The sequence below is a fragment of the Vitis riparia genome, chromosome 7 (assembly GCF_004353265.1).
Source record: "Vitis riparia cultivar Riparia Gloire de Montpellier isolate 1030 chromosome 7, EGFV_Vit.rip_1.0, whole genome shotgun sequence".
Lineage (NCBI taxonomy): Eukaryota > Viridiplantae > Streptophyta > Magnoliopsida > Vitales > Vitaceae > Vitis > Vitis riparia.
The window spans coordinates 2,521,860-2,543,342 of NC_048437.1; the positions used below are offsets into that span (position 1 = coordinate 2,521,860).

The 21,483-nt window shown below is 36.7% G+C and overlaps 4 protein-coding genes across 5 annotated transcripts; 2 read left to right on the forward strand and 2 right to left on the reverse strand.

Moving 5' to 3' along the window:
• Positions 1-1,759: 1,759 nt before the first annotated feature.
• LOC117917493 (monosaccharide-sensing protein 2-like) lies at positions 1,760-6,767 on the forward strand. Its single transcript, XM_034833793.1, has 6 exons — positions 1,760-1,988; positions 2,071-2,215; positions 2,515-3,081; positions 3,378-4,324; positions 5,632-5,819; positions 6,016-6,767. Exons 2-6 carry the CDS (start codon positions 2,137-2,139, stop codon positions 6,461-6,463), a joined length of 2,229 nt encoding a protein of 742 aa, XP_034689684.1. The 5' UTR covers positions 1,760-1,988; positions 2,071-2,136; the 3' UTR covers positions 6,464-6,767.
• A 455-nt stretch (positions 6,768-7,222) lies between these two features.
• Positions 7,223-10,312, forward strand: LOC117917823. 2 transcript variants are annotated; one of them, XM_034834239.1, is made up of 6 exons: positions 7,223-7,431; positions 7,697-7,757; positions 8,192-8,327; positions 8,450-8,777; positions 9,189-9,317; positions 9,424-10,312. In XM_034834239.1, the coding sequence occupies exons 1-6, from the start codon at positions 7,350-7,352 to the stop codon at positions 9,897-9,899; spliced, it is 1,212 nt and encodes a 403-aa protein (XP_034690130.1). In that variant the 5' UTR covers positions 7,223-7,349; the 3' UTR covers positions 9,900-10,312. The 2 variants fall into 2 exon arrangements, with proteins under 2 accessions (XP_034690130.1, XP_034690132.1); XM_034834241.1 differs by lacking the exon at positions 7,697-7,757 and having other exon boundaries at positions 7,346-7,431.
• A 745-nt stretch (positions 10,313-11,057) lies between these two features.
• LOC117917824 (RING-H2 finger protein ATL80-like) lies at positions 11,058-12,024 on the reverse strand. The gene has a single exon (XM_034834242.1). The coding sequence runs from the start codon at positions 11,956-11,958 to the stop codon at positions 11,410-11,412; it is 549 nt and encodes a 182-aa protein (XP_034690133.1). The 5' UTR covers positions 11,959-12,024; the 3' UTR covers positions 11,058-11,409.
• A 498-nt stretch (positions 12,025-12,522) lies between these two features.
• LOC117917822 (MLO-like protein 10) lies at positions 12,523-20,075 on the reverse strand. Its single transcript, XM_034834238.1, has 15 exons — positions 19,628-20,075; positions 18,451-18,508; positions 18,101-18,315; positions 17,225-17,341; positions 16,468-16,528; positions 16,236-16,324; positions 15,593-15,667; positions 15,429-15,517; positions 14,631-14,680; positions 14,471-14,511; positions 14,222-14,395; positions 13,999-14,034; positions 13,821-13,888; positions 13,441-13,501; positions 12,523-13,129 (listed from the first exon to the last, which is right to left on the reverse strand). Exons 1-15 carry the CDS (start codon positions 19,763-19,765, stop codon positions 12,710-12,712), a joined length of 1,692 nt encoding a protein of 563 aa, XP_034690129.1. The 5' UTR covers positions 19,766-20,075; the 3' UTR covers positions 12,523-12,709.
• Between the last annotated feature and the right edge of the window lie 1,408 nt (positions 20,076-21,483).

The window sequence follows — 21,483 nt, forward strand, 5'->3', positions numbered from 1 at the left end:
TGGTTCTTCACCAGGGGCTTCTTCTTGTTTGTGAGAATGGTAAGGATACTGGCTATTAATTTATACACTCATGGCAGCCATGATCACTTAACCAAAATTGCCCATTCACTGCACATATTTTGCCCTAACCCCACCACCAAAATGGGCTTGTGGGTCACCACTTCTCTTCATCAAATGACCATAATGTACATTTTCCAAAATAATAACATGGAAAATCCAAGTCATTATAGGGTTACCTCACAATATTTTAGGTCTCACTAATGACCATTCATAATAAAATTTTCTTTCCTTGTGACCCATATTTTGGCCCAAATTTTTTATCATATGCATGGGATGCACCAAAAATTGTAGAAATTGGGGATTGGTGTGGGGTATTTTGGGAATAAAGGGAAAGTTGAGGAGAGAGAATGACAAGGACAAAAGAGGAAAAGCAGAGCTATTGAGTAAAAGAGGAAAATAACTGCCAACTGACACATGACATAACGGCCGGTTTTAGACATCAACGTGAATTTCCAGGTTAGACATCTACATTAATCACGTGTGGTTTTTTTAGGCTATCCTCAGACAAGTTCAGATTCCCACGTTAAATTCCTCAGTCTGATCACCTTTCATCATCCTTTGACTAGTCTCCTTCAATTGGACGGTCCAGATTACACTGACTTTTTTGAAAAAAATAATTATAATTGAGATTTAAATTTTAATATTCATTTATGTTGTTTATGCATTTGTCTTTAATTAATTAACTCATTAGTTTAGAGTTTGATTTAATTGGTAATTTATAATAAATATAAAAATATAAAAATCACAATAAAGTTAATTCATTACTTAGATATATATATATATATATATATATTTATTATATTTTTAATTTTTATAATGACCTTTTAAAATAGCTTCTTAATAAAATAAAAAAATTTTAAATAATTTTATTTAGAAAATTAAGAACTTTTAAATTTGTTAGAAAATGAAAACTTAAAAAAAAAATGGTGAAGTACTGCATCAACTTTGATTATATTATTATAATTTTGGTTGGGGCTACAACTTAGGTAAATTAGGTTTACATTTAAATATTATTTAATTTTTTCAACCTTTTATTAAAAGTAACTTGTTTTTATATTTTAAATTATTATTTATATCTTAAATTTTTTATTGAATAGAAAAAAAATAAAATATTTAACTTTTTCTAAATCTTAAAAGTAATATATTAATTTTTTATTATTTTTTAATACTTAATTAATATAAATAAAATATTAAAAAATAAATAATTTAATACTTAACACTATTAAGTGCTATTTAGTTTTAAATTCTATTTAAAATTAAGTAAAAAAGTATTTAAGATTGCAAATATCTAAGATTCATTGACCCAATAAACCCTAAGTTGGTACTAATTTAAATATAAAAAAACACTTGGAAGCATAAGATAAAATAGAAAAAAAATAGTTACCATGCCACCAGGGTGTTGTCCCTAGGTGCCAAATTCCAAGTATATGCTTAGATCAATATACTAGAAAAACAAAACCACAACAGATCTGCCAGGCATAGACAGTTCATTTCACCTTTGTCTTTTTCTCCCACAATGCCCTTTAATGCCCTCTTCATTACCAATAAAACAAAAAAGGAAACACCAAGGTTTGATGAAAATCCATAATTCACTTAAAAAAAAAAAAAGAATTATTTGTATTAAAAATACATTATTTATTATTTAGGGTGAGAAAGACCTAAAGAGTGGGGGAGTTGGAAGGTGTGTGCATGGGACAGGTAGTTTTTTGAGAGATTTGATGGGTGTTGGGGGATTAAATTGGGTTTTTTTGAAACCGAAGATTGTTGCTAGGCTGTAGGATCTGTTTCTCAGATCTCTGATCGTTTCTTCATTGGCTTTTTTGTTTTTTTTCCTAATAGACAAACAACATTTTCAATGCTAATAATGAAAACTCTGCAACAGGACATCCAACGTAGACAATGGTTTCATGCACTTTCACTCTGAAGAGGTATCCCTTTCTCCTTCTCTTGCTGATGGTTAAGGGTGTGAGAGATGGTGATGATGGGTGTTTCTTGATGCTTGTTTTGTAGGTTCGGAGGCTTTGAAAGATTTCTTTTTTGATCTGAATTGTATCTGGGTCGATTCATCGCATCAGGATGAACGGAGCTGTGCTGGTAGCGATTGCTGCGGCGATAGGGAACTTGCTGCAGGGGTGGGATAATGCCACTATTGCAGGTGTGTTCATCTCACACAGAGTTTGTGTCGATAAGAATGTCGGATCTCTGTTTGATTGCTGAGAAAATGTGGACATGGGATTTGGAATTTGCTTGTCTTTTCTTTTTTATTTTCCTGGGTTTTCTTTCCAATCATACCGACAGCAACAACCCCTTTTATGCAGCTTTCAGTGTGGTTTGTTTGCCATTTGGGAGATGATCTGTTTTTCATTTTTCAAGTGTATCTTTTCATTTTTAGCCCTTTCGAGAAAAGGGGAAAAGGACAAGGATCCATTAAAAGAAGGTCTGATCTTTTTGCAGGGGCTGTTCTTTACATCAAAAGGGAGTTTCATTTGCAAACAGAACCAACTATAGAAGGGCTGATTGTAGCCATGTCACTGATTGGAGCCACTGCTATCACAACATTCTCTGGACCTGTAGCAGATTGGCTTGGACGGCGTCCAATGCTGATAATCTCATCTGTTCTTTATTTTCTCAGTGGCCTTGTAATGCTGTGGTCTCCCAATGTTTATGTTCTGCTTTTGGCAAGGCTATTAGATGGATTTGGAATTGGTCTGGCAGTTACTCTTGTTCCCGTCTATATATCCGAGACAGCCCCATCTGAAATAAGGGGACAACTAAATACTCTTCCACAGTTCACTGGCTCTGGTGGGATGTTTTTGTCATACTGTATGGTATTTTGGATGTCACTGATGGATTCACCCAAGTGGAGATTGATGCTTGGGGTTCTTTCTATTCCTTCTCTTCTCTATTTTGCATTAACTGTGTTTTATTTGCCTGAATCTCCACGGTGGCTTGTGAGTAAAGGGCGGATGGCTGAGGCTAAACAGGTACTGCAGAGATTGCGTGGCAGGGAAGATGTTGCAGGTTTGTTCATTAATTTGGTACCTTTTATTAGTGACCATTCAGTATTCTGCAGGCATGGATGCCATTTGAATTGAAGATTTAAGTTACTGAAAGTTTAGTACCAATTGTTAAATGCATGTTGATATGTGATTAGTAATCCTATGAGGCAGAGAATTACCATAACCAGAGTTGGTGTTTTGTCTAACATATGGTTGATTGTTTAGTAGTAGTTCGGATCCTCCATTTTGATGCCTCTAACAAACATCATTTCAGATCCAGCAGTTTTATTGATAATTCAAGGCTCCTTTGGTCTACAGGTGAGATGGCTTTGCTGGTTGAAGGTCTTGGAGTTGGGGGTGACACTTCTATTGAAGAATACATAATTGGCCCTGCAGATGAGCTTGCTGACAACCAAGAACAAAGCACAGAGAAAGATCAAATCAAGTTATATGGGCCTGAACAGGGTCTCTCATGGGTTGCCAGACCTGTCACTGGCCAGAGTACTCTGGGACTAGTGAGCCGCCATGGAAGCATGGCAAACCAGAGTGTGCCTCTTATGGATCCTCTTGTCACTCTCTTTGGCAGTGTCCATGAAAAGTTCCCTGAGACGGGAAGCATGCGCAGCATGCTTTTCCCAAACATGGGCAGCATGTTTAGTGTGGCAGAACATCAAGATAAAAATGAACAGTGGGATGAGGAGAGCCTTCAGAGGGATGGTGAGGACTATGGATCTGATGGTGGTGGGGAATCTGATGACAATTTGCGGAGTCCATTACTCTCTCGTCAAACTTCTAGCACAGAAAAGGACATGGTCCCTCCTGCAGCCAATGGCAGCATCTTAAATATGAGACGGCACAGCAGCCTCATGCAAGGAGCTGCTGGCGAAGCAGGCAGTAGTATGGGGATCGGTGGAGGTTGGCAACTGGCATGGAAATGGTCTGAGAAGAGAGGTAAAGATGGGAAGAAGGAAAGAGAACTTCAAAGAATCTATTTACACCCAGAGGATGCCCCCGGGTCTCGGCGAGGCTCTGTTGCTTCACTTCCCATTGCTGATGCCCCCGAAGAAGGTGGATTCGTTCAGGCTTCTGCTCTAGTAAGCCAGTCTATGCTTTATTCCAAGGGTGGTAAGGACATGCATCCAATTGGACCAGCAATGGTTCAACCAGCAGAGTCTGTTGCGGTCGGACCAAGTTGGCAAGATCTTTTTGAACCAGGAATCAAGCGTGCATTGTTTGTTGGGGTGGGAATTCAAATACTCCAGCAGGTAAGTTTATGTTTGGCTTAAAGTCCCATTGTTTTAGTTGAATTTGAATCTAAATAATCGAAAACTGTTCATGTGTGATTTGGAGGTTAATATGTTTTAGTCCTTTTCTATTGTGATGATTTGTCATATTTCTTACCGAAATTTGAGTTGTTTGCAATTCTAAGAGACATCGAACATGCCCAGGATGTGATAACAAATTGTTTTCCATCCTCTGTCAAACCTGATCACATATTAAGGGATTTTTGAGACAGGGGACTCAGAAGGAAACTACATATGACCAACCTCCTGATTGAAAATTCATGTATTTGAGAGAGAGTTATGTAGGTTTGATGATTATGCTTTCTTGTGGGAATCAAAATACCGGATGTTGTTGCATTTGTTTGACGCTCTAAAATATCAAACTTTTGCCCACCCTAGCCATGCATCATGTTCCCAGTTAGGCCTGTTAGAAGGCGCCTCATCTATGTTACTTTTAGTAAAATAAAATCACACGAATATGTCCTTGTTTTCTAAGACATGAGGAGGAAAAAGTTATGACATTTAGATGAATTGGTAAAGGCTATACAAGATAGGTAGAGATGTAGGGAAGAGTAGGAAACACCCAATAAAGCATAGCTCAAGATGGAGCATGACTTAAGGTTCATGATACAGATACTAGGAGTGGAACTGCATGAAATTGTTTTGGGTTGGGGAGTTGTATTTGTTTTTTCTCTATCTTGTGTAGTCTTTTATTGTATGGTGGATTGATTCTCTTTAATCTGTGAATGTACGTACGGTTGGTTATGAACCTTTGTGTGAATTGATTTTTACCCTGATTTTTGTGCACTAACATGTGGCATTGAAGCTTCCGCTGATACAACGAGGCCAAAGTTGTTCTGTTTGTGCATAGAAACTCTGTTTAATTCTTCATTATAAATTATGCTGCATAACAAAATTCAGTGAATTCTGAACATGTCCTGTCCTCTAATCTATTTCTGTGATCCTAGTGCTCTAGTTTAGCAGAAGATTAAAGGTTTCTGCGATTTGTTTTCATAAGGGTTTGCTTAAAGTTTTATGATGGTTATTAACCCAAAACAACCTAATGATCCTCCCTGACCCATTATTTCCCTAGGTCAGCCAGGTGATGGCATGATCTTCTGTACTCGTGTCTTTATGTGCGAGTTTTTGAACTCACAGCAAGCTGTTTCTCGTCTATACTTGCTAGCAGCTGTTATCATGTACTTGGTTCTTAAGGTTCACTGAACTAAATGATTTGACACCCTTTTTCCCTGGCTTGCTTCTTATGGGCAATTTTCTTGACCATGCAGTTTTCTGGCATAAATGGGGTTCTCTACTACACTCCTCAGATTCTTGAGCAAGCAGGTGTTGGAGTTCTTCTGTCAAATATGGGCATTGGCTCGGAATCTGCATCGCTGCTCATAAGTGGTCTCACAACCTTGTTGATGCTTCCTTCTATAGGTTTTGCCATGAGGCTAATGGATGTAAGTGGTAGAAGGTAATTTTCTTCTTCATATAAGAAGCCTTGATTCTCTGTCTTCATTTCTGTCACCAACGTTATGAAGCTTCTGCCTCCCAACTTAAAAAATTAAAAATGTATCTCAATGTTCCTTCCCTGCTTATTATTTCTTCATGCTCTGCTTCTTCTTCTTCTTGATTGGCATTGCTTTGTTTCTTCTGTTTCCTACCCTCAGGTGGCTGCTGCTGACGACGCTACCTATACTGTTACTGTCACTCATCATACTAGTCCTTGGCAACATCATTCCCATGGGTTCTCTTGTTCATGCAATAATCTCGACTGTTAGCGTTGTGGTCTACTTCTGCTGCTTCGTCATGGCCTTTGGGCCGATTCCCAACATCCTCTGCTCAGAGATATTCCCTACCCGCGTTCGAGGCCTCTGCATTGCTGTATGTGCTCTCACATTTTGGATCTGTGACATCATTGTCACCTATTCACTCCCTGTGATGCTCTCTTCTGTTGGCCTTGCTGGAGTCTTCGGCATCTATGCCATCGTCTGCATCCTCTCCTGGATCTTTGTCTTCTTGAAGGTTCCCGAAACAAAAGGCATGCCCCTAGAAGTCATTTCAGAGTTCTTTGCTGTGGGTGCAAAGCAGGCTGCTACTGATGCCAAGAACAACTGACTTCATCATCCAGGGAATCGAGGTTTTGGTCAGTTCTAATCATCCTGGAACTGCCGGGTTGTGTTTTAAGATTCGAAGGGTGCTTGGACTTCCAGTTACCATAGAGGAAGGTCTTCAAAGAGACCGACATTAATGCATTAGTCACACAAACTTGTGGCCGATGCTAGCTGAACAGCTTTATTTTTTATTTGTCTTGGTGCTTTTCCTTTTTCTTTTATCACGTCTAAGGCATTTGAAAGCAGACTCGGAATTTTTCTCAGCATTCTTTGATGTTAAATAGCATTAATTGATGGTAATTTATCCATGACGAACCTCATCAGTCATCACTAGAAAGGCCATTCCTATGCAAACTCAATGAATTGAAATTTTTAAATAATTATATATTAATAAAATTTTTATTTTTTTGTAAATTTTTATTTGACATTTATAATACTTATGCTCCTAGGAGGTTTTAACATGTGTTAAAAAAAAAAAAATAGAAGTAAATAGTATAATAATTTGTCCTAAATTTTAAAAACATGGCATTAAAAAAATTAAACTAATATAGTAAAAAAATAGTAATAATAATAATTAAACAACAAAATAAATGGGTTTTTTTGGATATTGAAAAAATAATATTTAAAATTAGACCAAAAAAATATCATCCAGACATTCTTCATCACGTAATCAACATTACTTACATGCAAAGCAATGAATATCATCCAAAATTCATTATTACAAGACAGAATTGAAAAAAAGACAAGAAGAGCAAAGAAAAAGGTCTGTTTGGGGCACTGGCGGAGGTAGATATTCGAGGGTGGGATAGCAGGTTTGTGCAAACAAACAGAAGCTGGGAAGTGGGGCGTGAAGGTGGTTGATTCAGAAACAACGAACCCTAACAACAAGAATGGATGCGAAATCTGTGGAGAAGACGCCCGGAATCTTGATCGTCGGATCCTCCTCCGTCGGTAAACGTACTCTCCTCTCCCGTAAGTTTCTCTCTTCTTGTTCTCAATCAATTAAGAGCTTTGATTTCAATTTCAGTTACAAGTTAGGGTATAGTTTCTATTTGCTATCGATACCCTAATTCATCGAAATGGTTATTGATTATGGATCAATTTCTGGAAATTGTTACGGTGAATTATGATTTAGATGGTGGGCTGAGATGGGAAGATCTAAAAGGAAAAAAAGAGAACATGGGAAATCACCCATTACATGTTAGAGATTGAAATTTAAACTATTTCTTTGTGATAGGGTTGCTTTCTGTGGATTTTGAAGATGGTGCTGATTCCTCTTCTGAAATACTTGTTCATGGGTATGTTAATTCTGGGTAGTTTCCCCAACTGTTCTTGAAAAAGGTTTTCTGTACTTTAGAAAAAGAAAACAGTTTTGAAAGCGAGGTTTTGAGAATTTATTTTGAAAACACTTTGTTTCTTTAGAACGATTGAGGTATTTTAAGTTGTTTTTTATTGAGTTTTCTGCACAATAATTCAAAATATGGAGGATACTTTGGAAACTTTTATACTGTACATAAACGTTGGGTACCTTTATGGAGAGAATAAGCTGATAAAACTCTTTTTCATATTTGAGTTCTCAAACATAATTTTGTTCCTAAAAACAATTGAGAACTGCCATCAAAAACAGTTTTTTTTTTTTAAGAATTTTTTTTCTAAAACATTGCCAAATTGGAATATGTAACATATGATTCCAACAGTTTTTAAAATGCAGTTACGGGTTTTGTTTTAACAGGTGGATTATCAACACAAAGTACTATACGGCTGATGTTTCAGTATGGATGGCTCATCTTCATGAAGGGTTTTCGATAGGGAACCTGCCAATGCTTGACCAGTTGGCTGCTTTGGTCATGGTTTTCGACATGAATGATGTTAGCCCTATCCTATTGCTTTCTGAATTCTTTGTGAAAGCTTCGATTAGTTTTGTGGGAACTGCCAGTTTATAATTTTTGTGTGGCTGATATGCTGTCTTCTTGTATGGCTCTGCCTGCAGCTGTCATCTTTTGTTGCACTTCAAGATTGGGTTTCTCACACTGATATTCAAAATTTTGACATATTATTATGTGTTGGGAACAAAGTGGATCTTGTTCCAGGCCATTCAGCTCATGTGGAGTACAGAAGACGACTGCAGCGGCTTGGTGACTTGTCTGCTGAACCTTATTCAGAGTTCTCCGATTATGGAATATCTGAAACTGAAGGAAGTAGTTTGTTAGGGGATGAAGAATCACCATGGGAGATAAGCAGGTCATGTTTGGAGTGGTGCAGCGAACGCAACATTGAATACATTGAAGCTTGTGCATCCAACGCTGATTTTGACAAATGTAAGGCCCTTATTTTACATTGAAATTGACAAATAGGTGGGTCTCACTTATCGTACATTTATCTTGCAAGTGAATGAGAGATACAAAACAGAGGAATATGATGTCCATTGCTGAGAAGTAGAACTTTCAAAATCACGATTGTATGATGAATAATAGAGGGGCTATCAAGAAAAGCTCAATTTCTCAGAAATGGAGATTAGGCATATTGTTTTCACTGCATATGCAGACTTTTGCTTTACATTATTTGCAGCTTTTTGTTTGTTCCAAAATTCTCTAGTTAAATTGGAAGGTTTTTCTACACTCTAGTTTCCTAAAAACACTATTCTCCCACAAAGTTTAGGTCTTGGAAAGAGTTCCATTTTTCTTCCTTTTTTCGGTCATCCATTTATATAAACTGGCTGTTCATGACAGGTTTGTCAGTTAATGGTGATTCACAAGGAGTTGATAGAATCCTGGGTGCACTTTCTGCTCATATGTGGCCTGGAATGACCCTGAAATCGGGTGATAAGATCATGGAACCATCATTACCTGAAAACCAAGGTTTTAGATGCTATCTTCTCTGCCTGTCTTATTTTTTCCTTTTTTTCCCCTTTTATTCTTTAGCTCTACATTCAGCGAGCTAATTGATTTCATCTGGTCTGTTCAGAGTTGTCAGAAGAAGAATCTGATTATGAAATTGAGTATGAAATCCTCTCTGCTGGTTCAGCTGAGCCATGGGATGACACAGACGAGGTATGGGTGTCTGCAAGTGGTCCTACTGCATCCACAAGTACAAGCAGATCACTCACTCAGAATGTTGAAATCGAAGAACATGATCAAGAGAAGAAAAACAGAGGTGATGCAAGAGAGCTTCAAGTCTCAACATCAACAGCTCCATCACAGGAAGAGATTAATGGGGAGATGGTACCCAAAGTGAATGAAACTGATGAAGCTGTGGAGGTAGATGAGGGTAGACACCTTAAATATGAAGATCTTGAACAGTTGATGTCTGAGATCGGGAACATGCGTGACAGCTTGAGGTTGATGCCTGATTTTCAAAGGAGGGAAATGGCTGCAAATCTTGCCATGAAAATGGCTGCCATGTTTGGGGACGGCAGTGATGAAGAGGGATTTGATGGATGAAACCAGATGTTACTATGAAGATTAACTTACTGCTCCAAATGGGAATTGCTCATGGCCGTTCATTAAATTATCCAGAGGGAGGTGATGAACAATTTCATTTACCTTATTGAAACACATATGGTGAATGAAAATTTTGTGTTACTTTTGCCTTTTGCTTCTCTGTTTTACTGTAGAAAGTTGTTTTGAGTTTGAATCCATGAGACTGTGTTAGGAAAATAGCTGGAAATTCAGGTATATGTCTCAAATACATTTTGCTCTAGAGAATGGGAAATTAGCTAGCTGGCTCTGACATTTGCATTGCTGGAAAACACAAAATCCCCAAACTCACCATCTTCTAATCATATGTTATTGCATTGTGATTAAAATTCAATGTATCCAACACATACTGGAAATTCAGGTCAAAATCATCCTTCTATTTTGGTGTTCATCTGCAGGGCCCCTCGTGTATTTTGTATAGAACAGGAATTTCCTCACGGAAGAGATACCACTGGTGGGTAGGATGCTGATAATGGCAATACAAGTAGCCCAAGTTATGGGCTTTCCTTTTTCCCTTTTTCTCCAAATTCACATGAACTGGAAAGATGGTAGGCAGGAAGGGAGTACCCAGGTAGCAAGCCATGAAGGTAGGAGATGAGTTGACCTAGTTATGGAGAAGGTATTATTTCCTTTTGAGTTATCAGGAACGTTTAACCATGAATAAAAAATATCCCTTTTCACTGGGTTGAGATATTTTCACCTTTTTCTAAAGGGATATCCTAGGATTTGATGATGGGTATCACCTCAGCACCCATAAAAAGTTTGAAGATAACATGGCTGCCTCTCAGCTCATTTTCAATTCCATTTGCTTTCCACTCCTTTGGATAAAATGAGTAGATAAAGACAGGGTATCTACTTTTCTTTTCCTTCCATCATTTGTCTTATACCCCTCTCCTCCACCCCTCTCCGGCTCTCCCCCCCAGTCTACTTATAAAGGGAGAGTGTCTGTTTGGTAAAGTTAAACAGTTTTTAATCATTAAGAATATTTTAATTTTTTTTCAGGAATAAAGTTTTGCTAATGAAAAATAATTTTTTTCTGACTTATTATCTTGATAACATATATTTATATTATTTCAAATTTTCAAATTGTTTCCAGAAAACACCATAACAATCTTTCTGTCGGATAAGAAAACTTTTCCGCAACCTTGAGAAGAAAACAAAGGAAATAGAGAAAAATAAGTACTGGATCTGGATGATTGCACATGCCGCGGAGTTGAATTATTACTCCACTCATGCGCCACCTGCTGCACCTTCATGTGTTAACGAAACAGTACAACCCACCCACCATTAGAATTTTACAACTCAGCTATGGGGCTTAAGAATTTTGCAGAGGTCGCGACATTAAAGTCGGTTTTCTTACCACAACAAAACCCTAAAAAGATGAGGAAAATACAAGAAGCACAGAGAAAATGGGGCAGTTCTTCTGTACATGGTGAGGGTCTAGAGGAGAAATGGAAAATACATCGTGATGGGGTTATGGTAGAAACCCATTATCAGCAGTACCCTGTTCCCTTGCCTTGAGTTCCGCGTCCGACGTTGCCGTGCCGGAAATTGCGGGGAACTTGCCGCACTGCCGGCACCTGGCGACGACCAGTATCTGCCGGCACGACGGGCAGGAGGAGTGGGAGCTCAGCCATGTGTCCACGCACAACACATGGAACCCATGCCCGCACTGCGGCAGAACTCGGATCTCGTCACCCTCCACGAACTCCGCCAAGCATATGGCGCACTCCGCGAACTTGCCGCTCACTGTGGCGTCGTGGGTCAGCTTCGGAAGCGACTGAAGGATCTTCTTCTTCAGCCCCTTGTTCGCCGCCGGTTGCGTGGCCGACGCGCGCGCCCCTCCCGCTGAGCCCCGCCGAAGCCAAGCGCAGCGAGCTACGGCGATGAGACCCACCACGCATATCAGAGCGCATAGCAGCGCCGCAAGGATCACCACGAAATCGGACTCGACCTCCACTGCCTCCGGGGGTTCCGCTGTCGATGAGTTCCAGCTGCTCAGGAATCTTGAAGAACGAGTCATCACTTAGAGTAGAAAAGAGAGAGATGGAGAAGTGGTAGTTTCCAAATGCAGTTGTCTTTACTCTTTATATATATATATATTATAATTTACAAGTCACCGAACTTCAAATTGGGTGTATAATTATATTCCAATGGGCAGGTTCAAACAAGTGGGATATTTTTGCCACGTGGTCGATTTTGATCGCCCATCGTTTTTTTTCTCTGTGGCACTCAATAAAATGTAGATATTATATTTTTTGCAACTGATAAAATCTAGATATCACGTGACAGCAAAATATATGAAATCAAGTTCTGCTGGGCCTTTAGACTGATTTTATCTTCCTTTCTAATTTTGGTATCCCTTCTTTAATTGAAAAATAACATACAAATGGTGAGAGAAGCAGTTCATCTAGAACTGAGGTGACTCCATGCCATGAATGGGTTCCACTAACCATTGCAGCAGATAAGTGAAATGAAGAGCAAGATGGGAGGAGAATTGAAGGCACTCTTCTGCAGAAAGTTGAAGCCAACTAAGATCATTCAGTGGGTGGATTTATAACCACTGAACCTGAGTTGGGGAGAGAAGTTAGATCTGAAACTAGGGTTTTATGAACAAGCATGACAATGTACAAAAATACAATGCAATAATTAGCTCATGAAGAATTACATTATGGGCTCACAGTACATGTAAGTCACAAAAATGACTACAATCCGAAGTAAAAAAAAAGTGCAGTGAAGCTACCACTGCCCACCCCCAACCACCGCCGCCGCTGTCATGGCTCTTTCTGTGGGGCAGGCTTGACAAATGAGAACTCAATTTCGCCGCTGGTGTCATGTTCAGGGTGGGATACAACAGGTTCAGTCTCTGGCTCACTATCATCAACTCTGACTATCAAGTTGGTTGTGGATGAGGTTGGTGATTCTGGTTCAGCTTCATAGTCAGACACTTCATGGTCCTCATAGGTGAATGAGCGGGTTGAATGACCGGTGGTCTTGAAACGGTGGAGTGTGTGTCCAGATCCGGGCATCTGTACTGTTGAAGCCATTGAAGCTGTTGGGCTTCCACCTAGGGTTTGATGCGTAGAGGACCTTCCTGCCTTCCCCCCATGCCTCTTCTTCACAGCCATGTGCCACTTCTTAAGGGCCTTGGATGTTTGTTCATCGAATACCGATCTCTTCATGTTTGAACCCATCTGCAAATTCCCACCATGGCATCATCATCCAGTTCAATCATTACATAACTGGCAGAAATAGTAAGAAAAAAAGAATCCATTTCCAACAACCCTAAAGCTGAGTTTCACTTATGAAATAGCAACATAAGGCCTCCCCATGATACTGATCCTAATATATATGATTCAGTATTTATTGAGAAGATTGGCCATTGCTGAAAGCGTGAGAGTATTCAGTTGTGTTGCCCAAAAACACATTAATTGTCAATGAGTTGTATTTAATCCACTAAGAATGCCAGTGTACATAAACAAAACACTTGGCAGAATGACGATACCTGAGTTATAAGGGCATACAGTGGAAGTGTAATGTAGCTGCAAAGAAATAGCACCCCAACCCTGCCAGTGCAAAAAAGATTCACCTCATTAGTTCACCAGTCTGGGGATTTGATCAAATTAATTATGTAGTGCCACTATCTATATCCTGGAATGACCAGTGTCGGATGATGGATGATTGGGTGATATCGACATGTAAAATCTTCAACAAGCCCAATCAAATTTATGGTGGGTACCAAAGTGATTCCCACCAAATGTAAAAAAATACTGCAGCTTTGAAAGGCAGATCCGCTTGTGTCCTCACCATGTTAAAAGAATTAATACCCATGTTTGAAAAGCCTGTATATATTATTTGGAGAAACATCATGGAACAAAGACTTACCCTAAAGCAATCTTTATGATAACAAGCTTGAAATTATTATGGAAGCAAGATTTCAACCCAAAAGAATACTGCACAGGTAAAAAATTTCACATTTTTAGGCGTCGGCCATAATTAAAATAGTTGGTCAAGAGAAAAAACAAAAAGTTAATAATTGAAAATAGTGAGAACAATTCATTACCCATATCCACAGGAAATATGTTATCTGGAAGGCATTCTGCATGCACCAAAAAGTCAATTAGATAGCTATTAGTGGAAGAAAAGTAGCTTTCTCTACTTTCATTAGTGACATAAATGTGACACAAGCAAGTCAATGAACAAGGACATTGAACTCAAAGAATTCTGCTAAGTTTTTACAAAATTAACGAACTAGTTCATTTTAGTATGGAGGTGCTGCTCAGTACCTGAAACAAAACAAAATGGATAAGATGAAGAACTAACTGAGGCCAACTAAACCAAAAATATTTGTCTGAGCCTTGCACAAGCGGAATCCCTTGGACCACTGCATGTCTTTCTGTGATTTCAAGAGCCATCTTTGTAAGAACAGCTTGAAGCTTTGTTCCCACAGCGAAGACTATCTGCAACCGGTTAAACAGTCAGGATTTGATTTTTTATATTAACCTGGAAAAGACGTTCCAGAGAAAACTTCTTACCACTAAGGGAATTATGGATGCCCAAAACATTGCCTGCCATCCTGAAGGGGGCAAAATATTTTGTTAAGCAATAAAGAAGTTTGTTTCAATTTGGAAACACAAAATTATTTACTTGGAAATGATTTTTTTTTTTTTTTTTGTTTTGGAAAGAGTGGCTTACCGCTAACATTTAGGAGCAAGAAAATCACAAACGATGCCCATAACACAGGACTGCCAGCATCATAAAGACATAAAGGAGGAAAGGTTATTTCAAATTAATTTAGGTAAGAATGGCTACTGAAAATCACAAATAATAAGACAATTGTCCAGCCCAAAAATTAAGATTTGGCCCATAAAAGTTGCATAATTGATGGAGATAATATAAAATATGAAGAGATTAATATACCCTTCAAAACTATTTTCTACCATAATGTTTGAGAAACTTTTTTATCCTAATTTTTTTTTTAATAATTATTCTGAAAATTTATTATTTTTAGAAAACTAATTTTTAAAAAATATATTATAAAAATATATCATTTAAAAAAAATAAATTTGACATATTTTTAGTTATTTTTTATATACACAATTTTAAAAATATATATTTTCCAAGATGTTTGATTTTTAAATAATAATAATTTATTTTTATTTTTTTGGAAAAGGGTGTATTTTTTTCCAAATCACTAAATTATTTTAAATTTTATTGAGGTTTGCAAAAGGAATAAAATCTAAATTAATATTTTTCTACTCTTTTTTTTCATAGTCAATAAAGGTCATTTTTTGAAAGATAAAAACTTCATATTCTTTTTCTCAATTTTCACACTTCCTCTAGGTTTTGGGCTTAAATAGTGAACTTATATGGATCAAAGCTTAATTTTTTGGCCTAACTAAGTCCAAAACACAATTGTCCCATAATAATATACCAAAGAATACATCTGGGAAAAAAGAAGAAGAAGAAGAGTGGTAAATAAAAGAAAATTACCTGATCCCCACAACCACCTTGAAGTCATCTTCTAAAGACCTTTTAATATATTTTTGGAAGTTAAATTTACTTCCTGGCGCTAAATGGACCTGTAATTATAGCATTGTCAGAAAATGAGAACACAACCAGCATGAGAAACTGAAAATGTACAATTGGAAACTCACAGTGATGAACCCATTGCGCAATGTCAAGTAGTCAGACCTACTAACAGACCTGAAAAATTGTCGAAAGAAGCATCCCTGAAAGAGATGGATAGTTTAATTATCAAGTGGAATATATCACAGATAAGCATGATTACTAAAAGCATGAGATACTAAGGCAATCAACAAATCCTGTCCCCATAATCAAGGGTTTGCTAAATCAGTTATTCTTGCCATCCCAGTCTAGGGCCATATCTGCCATCAAGTCTTATATGCTTGAATGCCTTCTTCCACAACCACAATCTTCTCGGCCTTCCCATCATCCCCTTCATGCGCATTGGCCAAAACCACATCACTCCCTCTTCCTAGTGCAATAGTTAATCTCCTTTCCCCAAGATCAAACCATCTTAGGCGAGTTCTCAGCTTTTCCTAATTTAATGATGCCTGCCACTCCAGAAAATTATTGCCTCTATTTCTATCTTTATGTCTTGCACTTCGTCTCAATATCCTCATTTTAGCTATGCACAATACGTGAGCAAGCTGTTTGCATATTCAATTCCTTGATCTGAGGTTATATGTACCTTCCTCTTAATCATATAATGTGTGCTATCTTACATAAAGAACAAGATAAAAAGAAAAGAAAGGAAGGAAATGAAATATTTCTTACAACATAAAAGAAGAATGGAATCCTGGTCCAGAAACTGGTGTGTGCTCTCACAAAAGACGTCTCATGGGTAAGCCTGAATCTGGCAGCATCTGCAAGTAAGGATAAAGCCAGTTAGCATCAGTAATTTGGGGGGTTAGGAAATCTTTCTGGATCCATTTTCAAAACTGAGGATTTTCATATGCTAAGCTAGAAAATAAAGAATGGATCTTTTAGATATCATTCAGCAATGTACCATTGGAAAACTCATAGTCATGGGTTGAAGTCTCCTCCTCCCACTGCTTCCAGCCACGAATCTGCATAAGACAGCTTTCAGCAAACAACTAACAGGTATTCACTATAAAGCAAAAATTTTAGGGTTGACAAGGAAATAAATTTGAAAACAAACTTTGGTTTTGGGTCAGTTCAGGCCATTCAATGCCAGCATCTGGCCCATTTTTTCCCCTTTAAGCCTCTTTAGATGTTTGAGACCATGGTTTACTCTTCTTTTGTGGTTTGTTGCTTCTGTGTCAGCATGTAATATACGAGTTCTAGATCACTAAAGCATTTTTTTTTTTTTTTTTGGGGGGTTTGACACTATCAACAGTCAGATACAATCAGCCAATATTTCTGAAACAGAGCAGAACCCCTAGATTAGAAAACAAATTGAAACATATGGTCTTCCTAGTTCCAATTTCCTGTAGGAATGCTACACTATATTTCAGTCAAAACAGAATACAATTATAGTTAAGACCGACCATTCTAGTCTTCCATTGGACAACAACCAAATCTAAGATCAGTAACCAAGGGAAAATGAAATTCAGGGGTTGAATTACTATTTTGACCATCCTAATACAATGCAATTGCAATAAATTTATAGCTGTTCAATCATGCTGGCTTATAGATCAGGTGAAAGGCATCAGAAGATGAAGCTACTGCATATATGCATATAGATCGCATACCATAAGTATAACAACAAAGCACATAAAAAAAATTCCCATGTTCCAAACTACCTTCAGTCTCCCGAGCATCATTGTGATAGCGCTGTATAGGACATGAAAGACTGCTAAAAAGAATATGAGTATGTGTAACTGATGTAATCCATTGACAGATATAATTGGGTCATATCCCTGTTGAAAAGAATCAGATTAGTTCATGAAATAAGGAGGATAAAATTCCATTTTCTTAGCAGATAAAGTGATCCAATGCAATTAAAAAAAGATTTTATTGGAAATTTGTAAAGGAAAAGAAATGGTTAGAAAGATCAAATTTCCTGAAACTCCAATAACAAGATAATGCAGTTATTGAAAGGTGGAAGTACAGGAGCTTGGGTTAGAGAATGTCAAATGAATTATAGTGAAATTTGAGTTGTTGATTAAGTAGAAGTCTTAGAAATTGTATATTGTCATGAGATGCTTGTTTACTTCCTATGTACATGTGTTGCGCCCCCTTCCTTGTTAGGTGTTCATTCTAATACATTTATCCTAATTTGTTTGTCAAAAAGGTAAAAAAGAAAACTATAAAAAGGGTATTTAGGATTTGCATAGGCAATCATATATTTTGACAATTTTAACATTCCGATGCTTTACATGACTATGACTAAAATGTGGTAACAAGAATAATCCCTATGGTGTTCCTCCAAGGCAATAATCTTTGCTATTGCTCCACATTAATCTATAATCTCACTAATGTCCAACATTCATCTATAATGTTGTGTGTGTGTGTGTGTATACACACACACAACAATATTATTGCATTAAATCCAACACCATCATCAAACAATCAAAATAAAAAGCTTCTAAAACACATTGGAATGTTGAATTTGTTGATTGAAGAAATGTCTATCAACTTGATAAATTTCAATATCCCAGAATTACTTAGCAACCCACCTCCTTGCAACTAGAACTGTAGGTAGCAGCAGCTAAAAGCCTATGGTTATACCATAAAAGCCTCCGGCGACTTTCAGTCTCACTACTTGAGTCTTTCTCACCATTGTAGGGACATGGTAGCATAGTGTCTGCAGCCTTTTCAGGAATACAGATTTTGACAATAAAATTCTGCCCAAAAGTCAGGAGTAGTGAAATGAAACCCAGGACCATCAACTCTGCAATATGTGGGTCAAAAATTTCATAAAAAGGTCACTAACTTTGTATGATTCTAAATAAATAAAACACACAAATAGAACAAAGTGTGATATCCAAAGAAAACAAAGTTAGAAACGTTCAATCATGATTCTCACCTGCTTTAACCTTCTCCAAAGCTTCAAACAGAGCTCTCTTGTGCCTTTCTGTAAACCACTGACAATAACCCAAATAAAAACTATGTTAATAAGGACTTAGAAAGCAATATCATGGAAACAACAAACCCAAACCTTAACCTTATGTTTGGTTCCAAGGAAGTACTGAGACAAGGAAAAAATGTTAAAGAAAATGATTTTTTCACATTTGGTTTAATGTGGAAAATATGAAAAAATAAAAATAAATCAAATGCAATTAAAATTAGTTAGAAACTTGTGCCTTTTCATATAGTTGAATCTCTATAAAGAAGAAAAATAAGTGTAATGAGTTTGAAGACACGTGTAAAAATAATTTATTAACTTTAAATCTATATTCTTCTTTTTCTTTATTCTTTAAATATTTACTTTTCCTTACATTTTCCCTCAAATTTTCCAAGACCCAAACATAGGGTATGGAAATTGAGAAACACTGCAAAACACACAGTTTTGAAATCAGTTCATCCTAAACAAAATGAAGAACAACACACAATCAGCTCATCCAAAAAGAAACGAAGAACACCACACAGATTTTCTAAGTTGCATCATCAATCACTATCAGGGTAGAAAACATACGCAAACACAATATAGACATCCAATACTTTTTTACACTAATCAAAATTTTCCCCTTGCAGAAATGAAAAAACCGCCAGCCAAAGGACAGCCAGAAACAAAAGCACCAATTGGTTCTACAATTGAAAAGAAAATGAAATTTATGCATATGCAAAGAGAAGAAATCAACTTGAAAGAAAAACCCCAGAAATTAAAATTCATCGACAATTTCCTTTTCACTCTGCATCCTAGCCCATTACGTTTTAGTAGTGAGCTCAAGAAGATAAACCAACATCAAGAAAAAAAGTACCAACCATTTCTGCAAAAACCCTGTCCAATGGGGCCAAAATGTCCATTTGGGTGCCAAGAAACCAAAGAAAAATAAGAGAAAATGAAAATAAAATTTTGCAAGGCCAAAAGGTTGCATTAGGACCAGTCCAGAGATGGGTTTCACCCTTTCTTGGCATCCAAACTAACCAAACTAAAATTAAATCAACATTAGATCATCTGAACAGCAACGGAGCATAAACCCAAAAAAAAAAAAAAACCTAGTTCAGTTGAAGGGTTTTTCTGTTGATGGTCATGAAGATACCTTCCCAACTCTATGAAGAACCTTCTCCAACACAATAGAAATGATAATCATAACCGCACAAATCCCCGCCACCGCCCATGTTGGCGTCTGATCGAGCTCCCTCGACGCCGAGGTGCTACTACTACTGTCTCCTGCCATTACCACAACCACCACCCCCTTCACCCACACACAATAAAAAAACAACAAACACTGCTCACACCCTCCCTGTTTTCTTCAATCACAAATCAAGCTCTCTGTTATCTCTCTGCTTTCTGCTTTCTGCTTTCCCTTTCCCTAATATAATGCCTCCACAACTAAAAACCAAATCTGCTGATCATCCGTTCACTTCCCATCGCTTTCCCGTTCCGCAGCATCGCTGAAAGCTCCCACAACCTCTCCAACGCTTCCAATGCTGTCAACTCCACACGCTCTTCAAAACCCATCGCACCCACCGCTTCCCATTTTTTTCATGTTCATCTCTTACTGTAAAAAGTCAACTTCAATTCTATTTCCTGAAACGTTCGAATAAATTATTACATAAAATTAAACACAAAAAAAAAAAAAAACAAAAACAAAAAAACAAAATCACAGTGACACGGTTTCACCCGTTGTGTCATGCGTGTGACAATTAAAATAATTATTTTATATATGATTAATTTCCCATCTGTCACGCCTTCAATTTTGGGCCGTGTTAAAAAGATGTTGGAGGGCTGGGATAACAAAGTCAAATTTAGACCCATGAGATGAAAGCACATGTACGACAGTTATGGAATCTTTTCTCATTCATATCTTCATCCATCTAGCAGCCAGTTAAAGAATCAAATATTTTAATTAAGAGTAATCCATTTTTATATAAATATTTTTTATTATTTTAAATATTATTTTGAGGATATTTTTATTAAAATATGATAAAAAATATGGATGATTTGATTTTCAAAATTTAGTTTTCAATAGCCCTTCTAACCAAATAACTCATTATTATTTATGTTGAATGAAACATTAATAATACTTTTATAAAACACTTTTAATATAAAACAGGATTTAGAAGAAAAATTGGGTGTCGGGTTAAAGTTAAAAAAAAACATTTTTAAAAAATCAATTCCAAATAAAAATATTATTAAAGGCACACTAAATATAATATTTTATTACTTTTCTTCAACGTTTTACATAGTTTTATAATTATTGATATCATATACCAACTTGAATTTTAATTTTCAATTAAAATAAAAAATTGAGGATCATCCCAAATGGGCAATAAAAATGTTTTTATTTTTTATTTTTTATTTATGTTTATAAGCATTTTTCTTAAAAAAAATAGATATTTAACAAAGTTTATAAATTCCACTAATAAAATTTTACCTTCAAGAAGGTAAAATTTATTTTGTTTTGGATAAAAGTTTCTATATTTATTTAATTAATTTTATTAAAAAATATTTTCTACTTAAAAAATGGTTTCATATTTTAATTTATATAAAAAAAATTAAAAGTACTTTATAAGCTTTTTTTTTCCTACAAAAATTAAATATATATTTTTTTAATTATCCCTTTATGATATAGTAAATTCTGGTAAGATGGTAGTGCCCCACCCCCGCGTAAGGCTTAATTTAATGGGTCGTGCAATAATTTTTATTTTTGTTTTCATTTATCCATTGACTAAGTATTCAATTCAGATACGAATCGAATATAAGAAGGCTGGCAAGTTGGCAACCATGCAATAAATCAAATGTTTCAGTTGGTCCGACCGTCCAACAAATTGAGTGGAATTAATATACGAGTCAAACAAATGTGAAGCTTAGGGCCCATGCCATTCGCCCACCTAAGTCCGTCGTCATCTGCTTCCAATTTATGGATGATGTCGATTGATCTCATTATTAGGG